The sequence below is a fragment of the Poecilia reticulata genome, linkage group LG19, assembly GCF_000633615.1.
Source record: "Poecilia reticulata strain Guanapo linkage group LG19, Guppy_female_1.0+MT, whole genome shotgun sequence".
Classification (NCBI taxonomy): Eukaryota; Metazoa; Chordata; class Actinopteri; order Cyprinodontiformes; family Poeciliidae; genus Poecilia; species Poecilia reticulata.
Genome location: NC_024349.1, coordinates 26441253 through 26450672, shown reverse-complemented (window position 1 = coordinate 26450672; position 9420 = coordinate 26441253). Strand labels below are relative to the sequence as shown.

The window sequence follows — 9420 nt, the reverse complement described above, 5'->3', positions numbered from 1 at the left end:
TTATTACCGTCTGACTCTACTGTTGGGTCTTGATGTCACCTGTGTAATTAATTTTAAGGTAATTTTATTTATTATTACTATTAAACTAAAATCTCCAGCATGGGGAAGTGGGATGAGCTCGACTTTTCTCAACAATGTTCTTCATGAGCTCAGTTCTTTATCCATAGGTGATCTTTGTCTATCCCCCATGTCCACTGCAGCATCGTTGAGATGTTTCTTGGGTTGAGAGTTAGGCAGATGTCGAATCAGAACCCCGGGTTGTGAATTATTGGATCTTGTTCCTTTCTAGAGCAGCGTGAAGTCTTCACCTTCACATGGTTTCAAAGTATCGCCCCAATCTTGATCCTGCATCTTCTTGTGGTCTTGCCTCGAACGCTGCTGGAACAAAGAACCCCGTGGTTCTCCTGCCTCTACCTTTTATACTCTCGGTATTCCAGCCGTGTGCGCCTCTGTGACTTACACAACCATCTACTTCTGCATCCTGGTTGCGCTTACACAATCTCTCGTTGGAGCATTTCATCAGCCACTTTGGCTAACTTCCTCTTTCAACACCTGGTGTTTTCGCTTATTTCACAATCTCTCTCCCCGGTTTTTCCATTCTCTCATCTCTTCTTCTCACGCAACCTCTTACATTATGACACAGTATTAAGACATCTCATCTACCTTGAATAAGATCCTTCATTTATGATTTCTCACATTTACTTCTTTAAATCAGGTTCACATAATTCATTACATTGATTAGTGGCACATTATTAAAATGAGGATTACACAATTTTTAATCACTTCAAATCATGATACTGAGTTACTTGTTTCTTCTGGGTTTCTATCACAATACAGATTATATAAGTTTCATTACAATAAAGATTATATAAGTTTCAATCAACATTAAATCATGATTCAAGATTACTTGCTGCCTCTGGGCTTCTATGATCCGTTTTCTGTGTGTCTCAATCAGTTCCAACCAGGTTTCACAACACTCCACATTAAACTTTTATCACATAAGCATTCAGAACATCTATGCTATTTATGTTTCTGCTGGTGAGCCATAGCTATACATAAGAATCTTTCAAATAAAACAACTGAAATCTTAAATCAGCGTATGCACAAAATTTCATCAAAGTTCTCTCACCATCACATTCTTGTCATTGGATGATCACCAGAGTTATGTGTATCAAAGACTAACACATGCAATGTGACACTACTCATAAAGCCACTACTGTGGCTACCAAAAGGATATTTTTTGACTCTCCACCTCACTCACCAGTACAAATTGTTTTACTTTCTTCTCTGTGGATGCCATTGTCGACAATAAAATAACAATGATCAGCTGGCTCATTTAAATGAATCCTAACATTCACAAGATACTTTGAATTGACCATTTATCGTTCAATGTAGGCATGTAGAGTACAGAACATGTGGTGGAACGATATACACAAACACTGGCATGCATTTGTGATTTATAAAAGGAAAGCTGTTTTTGTTCGTATGGTTTTATAAGTTGAGATTTTTTTGGCATGCACTATTTTCATCTTTTGGGTCCACATACACTTTTAGTATAAATCCTACGCAATGTTTTATATATGAGACCCCCGGAGCCTGTAACATTATATGCACAAAACCCATCCATCCATCCATCAGTTTTCTTACACTCTTATCCCATCGGGTTCGGGAGGGGTGCTGGTGCCTATCTCCAGCTGTCAACAGGCGAGAGGCGGGGTCACCCTGGACAGGTCGCCAGTCCATCACAGGGCAACACAGAGACAGACAGGACAAACAATCATGCACAGACTCACACCAAAGGAGAATTTAGATAGATCAATCAACCTGACAGTCAAGTTTTTGGACTGCTTAAGTTATGTGAAACACATTAGCATCATACAATAAAATAACATAAGCTTATAATAACTAGAACTGCAAGCAGTTATAATGGGTTCCCTAGGACTATGTAGCTTGAGAAAGACTGATTTAAAGTCATAGATTTGTTTACCATTTAAGAATGGTAAACAAATCAGTTAGTTGGGCCGAATGGATACGGTCTTCTTCAAGCTTTTCTCTAATTTTAAATGACCTTCTCCTGCAGGTACCTGGCAGAGATGAGTAAAACTTTATCTCACTGCAGGTGCCCAACCTGGTCTACCATCAGCACATCGAACACTGGGAACATCTGGATTTCATCTGGGGGCTGGATGCACCTCAAGTTATGTTTCCCTCCATTTTGAAGCTGCTGCAGGGACATCGCTAGTGATGCAAAGCACACGTCATTCCTTTTGGGGACCACCAAAGACGTGTGGATTGAAGGTCCAGCAGCCAGGTTTAATCAGGAATGTGTTTTTAATGTTGTTTTTGGAGGGGAATGAATAGACTTTTGGGTGCACATGAATAGACAGAAAAAAAACAGTAGTAGATTATCTCAATTTGAGTCCAGATAAGTTTTAACTCATGTCTACAGTTCTTCCAACACATAGCTGCCATATGTTCTTTGATCTCTGAAGTGGGACTAGGATCATGGCTCTAGAACCACAGAACAACAAGCAGAGTTTAGTTTTCTGGAAAATGATCAGTTACACAAAACCCATTCATTCATTCATTCATTCATTCATTCATTCATTCATTCATTCATTCATTCATTCATTCTCTAGCTCCTTGCTCCGTCTAGGTATCATTAAAGTCCAAACTGAACTTCTTGTATTGAGGTTCTGTTTGACCTGTCTGCTGGTTCTGACCAGCTTTTTGACCCAGACAGAACCTGACACACACTTATTCAAACTTTGGAAATTTAATAATTTCCAAATTTGTCCTCAGCTTTCGATTATAAAGCAGAACTGCTTTATAATCAGTTCTTCTTTATAATCAGAGTGATCCATTAACACAAAATGTAACATATCCTGGTTGTGGATTTGCTAAGTTTGAAAACACTGAAGTGAAACTGAGAGGTTCATGATCTCTAGTTATAGACCCTGCAGCTATTGCTCTGATTTCCTATTTTAATTTCCGACATGCAACTTAAAAGACTTCACACAGAACTACAGAGGAATCTATCTGTATTGTATTGTAATTTTCTCAACAACAGCAAAAATCATCATATTTGTGATAAACTTTGAAATAAAACTTATCACTGTTTCATGGTAAATCTTTGTATTTATTTTGGACAAGTGTTGCGCAGTAAATAATGAATCAATGTAATTTTGCAGATTTCTTTATTAATTAATAGTCATTAGCAATAAACCGATCACTTAGTCTTTGTTATTCAACAGCCAATAAAGAGCTGAATTATGGGGAACTGTTTATAAAGTTACACTGTGAAAAAATAACAGTAATTATTTGATTTATTTAGCCTGTAATAGAATAAAAAATTGTCTGTGTTTATTTTTCTAAGTCATATTTTCACCAAAATTTATTAACTGGATTAAGGAAGTATCCATAATGGAAAAGATTACTTACATTATAAAAAGAAAACTGTCACAATTTCAAAACATCTGGGATCCTTTCATGAGATATATGGTGGATATGGATTTGAGGGGTGGGTGCACGTGTGGGGCAGATGAGGCATAGTAACTGGTGATCCTATAAAGTATCCTAAAATAATCTTCGTTCTTGGTGTACTTGATCTATTATTAGTCATTCGGTACCACACAAAAATACATATTCTGTATGAGGTACATCTTCTTATAAGGTAAAACTTTAATATTTCTCCTCTTTGGTGACCTGTTGGAAAAACACTCATTGTATTAATCAGTTGTTGTCAAGACTCTGGGTTTTTGGGTTTGGTTTTGTGTTCTATGCTTTTGCTGTTCCTCTTTTTATTAATCAGTTATGTTCACCTTTTTGTTTTACTCTTCTTGATTGTTTGTTGCTACTGATTTCTTGTTAAATCTTTCTCATTCTTGTGTTTCTTTTTTTCAGTCTGTCGTAGTGTTTCTAGTAATCTTGTTTTTCCAGGCTGTTTTTCTTTTATGTCTGAGTTTATGTCTATCGTTCTTTAGTGATTCTAGTTGGGTTATTTCTTTGTTTAGTCCTTCTACTATAAAAAGAACTAAGAAACACAGAACTAGAGTTCTGTGTTTCTTAGTTCTTTTTATAGTTTGATCAGCCTTGCTTCTGTGTGGTTCTTTCTTAGTTCCCCTCCTGTCTTTTTCTCTTTCTAGTTTATCATGTTTATTTAGTCTTAGTTTTTCTTTCCCTGCTCCCTTGGGAGCAACCCTACCAGCATCCCCTCTTTCGGTGCCTCACAGCAACCCTTGCTGGCCTACATCTCCCAGCAGCCAATCCCATCGCTTTGGGGCATCCTCTTTGGCCCCTATTCATTGCACTCCTTATCAAGTCCCTAGTCACCACCTGCATATTTTCGCCTCCTCCGATCCCCAAGTTCCATCTCAAAACCCCGTATTAGTACCTCTCCTACCCGGGCTTCGGCCCCGGCCTCAGCCCCGCTGTGGGGGTCTACATTCCTATGCTGCATCAGGAATGTTCATCGAGCTTATCGAAGTCCAGCTTGACGTCCCCGGCCAGGGCCTGAACGCCAAAGACTTTGTTTATTTTCATGTTCATTTTGTCATTAAACTCTCATTAAAATCGCTTTCTTTCTCTGTTTGAGTCTCTCCAGATTGAAATAATATGTTATTTGATCCTGATGTAGTAAATTCACACATTGACTAAACATGGATTTTACAGAAGACTTCAAATGATTTCAGAGAGGGATTTTATAATACACAAAGATTTTAGTTCTTGGCTATTGAAAACTTAAATGATATGTTATTGCTGTTTTAAGTATTTACATCCATGGCTAATAAATATTGACAAATCAATTACTATGCATATACTTTGTGACATAAACTTTAAAAAATGTTGAAACATATCTACCAAAGAAAATATGTAAACAGCACAATTTTCATTTAAAAAAGCATTTACATCTTAAGTATAACCCAAAGTAATTTTTATTTCAAAAATATGTAACACCCTTGTATTGTAACACTAAGATTTCTTGGCATCTTATTTTCTGTTATTTTACAACCCCCCTGTGACAGGATTAAAGGTTTTGTTTCCGTTAAAATTCACTCTGTCTAGCGTTTTCGGCCTGCAAGGAGCGACATTGTCAATCTTTTTTCAAGCCCTGCGTATCTTTGTCCGTAAGTAGTGTTATTGTGCTCAAATGTTGTTTGACATAAATTTGTCTGGTATTCAAGTTGTGTCGTCTTTAGCTTTGTTAAACATGCACAGCCTTCGTGGCACTACGTGCTAAAATTCTCTTTCATGTATTAATGTGTGTACTTGAAGTGCAAGCTGTTCATATATGTCTCTTTATATTTATTTTTCAGTTTTACAAAAAAGATTAAAGGTCAGATGTTCTTCAGTTCGACTTTTGGAGTTTTTTGTTTGCTATCTGTCTAACTCAGTCCAGTACGCCTGTGTGAGGACAGAATAACCCTTGTTCTTAATGCTGCTTAGGATTCACACATTGTCAAAGTTTTTGAGGTGTACATACTTTCTGTTTTGACTTCAGTGTAAAAAATTTGAAGGTGGTTTAATTTGAAAGTGAAAGTCCTCCTGCTGCCTTGAAAATGTTATTGAAATGCATTTTGTAGTTCAGATTTTATTCATTGTGTCATCTTTACATACAATGGCTAATTGTATGTAAATACATACAATTAGCTGAAGGCCCCCTTATGTTTTAATAAGAAAATTTTAAAGACAATGTCCAGGACCAGAAACAAACACGGAGAAGCAACCTTCACTTATGCAGCACAAATCTGGAATAAACTTCACAATTAATGAAAAATAGCAGATATTAAATTTATTAACCAGTTTTAAAGAGTTATTGTTAACAGGCATTTTTGGAAAATTTTGATAACATGTTTTCCAAAAACTTTGCCTTATCTTAAAAACTCTGAAAGTTATCGTGGCTGTCTGGTCTATTACTTTCTTGGGAACTTATGACATCCTGTGCACTTTCATGGAACCATGCTGAACATAATGTCACGCTGGAATTGTCAATATCTCATGTTGCCTCCGTCACTAATATTAACTAATAAGTCAATATTAGTGAACTTACCCGGTTGTTTAATAATCAATAGCATAATATTAAGGTAACTGTATGATAATAATTATAATCCGGAACTGACAGGAGCTTGTCAGCACTGGCATACCGTGGCCACCTAGTGTCAGTTGTAGTGGTACCTAGTGGCAGCTATTGTCAGCTGACAGAAAAGGCCCCATCTGACATGCATTCAGTGCAGGTGTTGTCTTTCTCTGCTAAGTCGGAATACCGGCTCTATATTTAAATATGTATGAGAATTATGTTTTAATTTAGATATATTTTATTTCTATTTGTTTGAACTAAAGTTATTCATATACTATATTCAGGGGCGCTGCCAGGAATCTTGGACACCCTGACAAAAAATTAAATTGGGCCCCCCCTCACGCAGCTGCTATTACAATTTCTTGAGTCTATCTGACCATCAAAAGTGTCACAATTTCAAAAGCTTGTAACTGCCTTACTTTCTTTGGTCCAATACTGATAACTAGTACAATATTTACTGCTCATGAATTTTACATGCAAGAGTAAAATTCAGTATGCATAGTCTGCATACAGTATGCAAGTAGGTTGCTTAATTTTGTTCTATTAGTTTTAGATTACTGAAATGTCTCCCCATGAGCAACAGTCATAGGCAACATGCAAAATATACATGAAGCAATCCAGACTTCTCAAAAATGCTATGTAGTTGCATTTTATTCAAGCTGCAGGATATAACTTTAATAAAAAATGTTATCTTCATATTTGTTAAAGCTGTCATCATGTCGTGACAGTTTGATTGTTTTCACAGATCATCTGTCTCATAATCTCCTCCACCTCCTTCCTGAACTACTGTTACTGGCTAAAGTAATGCACCGTTCTGACCAAAGCAACCAATCAGAACCAGTAGGAAGCTCTTGGCACTGTCAATCAACCTCATTCACTCACTGCTAAATGTGCTAATGGTGGAGAAACAATTTATTGTTACAGAAAAATCGTTTATCTGCCACTTCTGCCATTTCTAATGTATTTAAATGAAATACAATCTGTTCCCTTAATGATATTGTATTAGGGATTAGGTAATGCATTCAGCAAGTACTTTTACTTTTAATACTTAAGTATTTTTAAAAGCTGGTATTTTTTTTACTTTTACATAAGTACTAATGTTAATGTGGTAGTTTTACTTGAGTACATTTTTGTCTGTGTATTTGTACTTCTACTTAAGTAAATTCTTTGAGTACTTTCTCCACCACTGCCTGCCACTGACTGGTTGTTTTTAGAGAGCACTGGGAGAAAGCAGAGGAAATAATTTTTCCACAGATTACCTCTCATACCATAATGACACAAAATAATGACAGTTTTAACAAATATGTGGAAAAAAATATTTTTATATAACAGTTACATACTGCAGCTTTAATTTCACTTAGGAGAGGGCAGGTCAGGAGGGACGTGGGTTAGAGCTGCTGGTAATTTAATTCCTTAATTCATTAAATACTAGTGAAATGGAGGTAATCAGTAGTCTGTAGCTAAACTAACTATGCTGAATGGTTGATAATCTCATACAGTCTACTAACCTCTCTTGGAGAAAAACTGAGCTATAAATTGACACTCTTGCCTTTTTCTCTCTCTCCCTCTATTTTTTATTTATTTATTGAAAACCTGGTTTTATAACTTTTCTTAGCATCATAGTAACTGCCACTATGTTCGTGTCTTCCACTGACCTCTGCTAACAGCGTCATGTTGAAGCGCTCCAAGCAGGCCCCTGCACTTATAGAAAGTGGACTGATCCAATGCGGTACTTTTATTTGAGTAATTTTTTATCTGTGCATTTGTACTTTTACTTGAGTACATTTTTTGAGTACTTTCTCCACCACTGCTGATGGTCTGGGTCTTTTGAGTCTCACCGGACACAGAGTCCAGGTAGGGGTTGCTCAGAGAGAGGACTGGAGAAGGGAGTCGTCCATGCGGTGGAGGGCAGAAAGGTACGTCGGACTTGAAGGCGTCACAAGGAGCAAGCGGACTGCTAGCCAGAGCACACAGGTACTGAAGAAGTCTTTCAACGGAGGCAGGTGAGTATGGACTTGGGCACCAATGGGTATAGATCCATAGCGTCACAAGGGAACTTGGAGTCACGGGATCATCTGAAAAGGATCCAAACAAGGAAACTTTACTTCAAGTATTCAAGGGAAAGCACACAAAAATACACAGGAGGGCTCAGAGCTACCATTACTGGCTAACACTAGTCGGTGTGCTGGCAGTTGGCATCTCTTAACGCCCTGCTGAGGAGCTGATTGGTCACCGGTGTGAAAGTGACGTCAGCACTCCAGTCCTCCCGAGCTCATCTCCATGGCTCCATCTGGTGGTCGATGTTAGGAACGACGGAACAAGAAGAAAAGACCAAAACCCAAAAGGACCCAGATACTAACAGAACCAACTTAATTGCGTCAGTTGGTAACAAGTAATTCAGCTTACTTTATTAAGTTTGTCCAAATCAATTTATTATGTTCATCCAACTCAATTCATTAAGATTTTTTTTCAACCAAATTCAATAGGTGTGTTTAACATGACAAATTTAACTCTTTCTCAAATCATTTATTTTTTCTAATTAATAATTAAATTCTTTTTGACTTAATTCTACAGAAAGTCAGCACAAACTTGTAAGTTGTTCCAAACTAAAATATCCAAAATTACATTATCACTCACATTGTACTTAAAATTAAAATTTAAAGATGTTATTTTAGTTTTCCAAATATCCTGTACTCACCGCCAGGGGTGCCGCCAGGAATTGTGGGCCCCCTTGACAAAAAATATGTCCCCCCACCCCCTCTCGCGCAGCTGCTGTTACAATATTTTGAGTCTATTTGACCCATAAAAAGCGTCACAATTTTAAAGGCTTGCATCTGCCTTGCTTTCGTTGGTTCAATACTGATAATTAGCACAATATTTACTGCTCGTGAATTTAACATCCAACAGTCCACATCCAGTATCCAAGTAGGTTGCTTAAATTTTTTCTATTAGTTTTAACTTAACCCTCCTGTTGTCCTCGGGTCAAAATGACCCGCCACTGTGTTAAAACCCCCCCAAAAATCCCCTAAATGTTATTTTTTTAACTTGAGATTTTAAGACTTTTCCTAGATTGGCCCATACAATAGAAAAAGTTAAATGTTGTTTTTATTCACATTTCCATGTAAGCTGTACAAAAAAAGGTTCAAAGATGGTCTTCGGGTCAAAATGACCCATGAGGCAAATAGAGTTGAAATCAAGGTCACAGAGTTATTTACAAACCACAAAATGTARCAAAGTTTTAGTTGTGTCTCAGATCAATCAGTAGCAGAAGTAAACAAGGCAAATCAGGTGGTGTTCTCGCAGACTTCAGAAGAACACCTGTTATTTCAAGAGGTTATAAAGGT

The 9420-nt window shown here is 37.1% G+C and overlaps 2 protein-coding genes across 4 annotated transcripts in view; one reads left to right on the top strand and one right to left on the bottom strand.

Annotated features, from left to right (window-relative positions):
• The window catches only part of lipf (lipase, gastric), a 60543-nt gene extending 55193 nt beyond the window's left edge, over nt 1-5350 (top strand). For all 3 annotated transcript variants that reach the window (XM_008438087.2, XM_008438085.2, XM_008438086.2), the window contains one exon: nt 2120-5350. In XM_008438087.2, the coding sequence (XP_008436309.1) occupies nt 2120-2242 (123 nt within the window). In that variant the 3' untranslated portion in view covers nt 2243-5350. The remainder of the gene's footprint in view (nt 1-2119) is intronic.
• A 2274-nt stretch (nt 5351-7624) lies between these two features.
• Nucleotides 7625-9420, bottom strand: part of stambpl1 (STAM binding protein-like 1) — a 56789-nt gene continuing 54993 nt past the window's right edge. Inside the window, exon 12 of the mRNA XM_008438094.2 lies at nt 7625-8151. Within this exon, the coding sequence (XP_008436316.1) occupies nt 8140-8151 (12 nt within the window). The 3' untranslated portion in view covers nt 7625-8139. The remainder of the gene's footprint in view (nt 8152-9420) is intronic.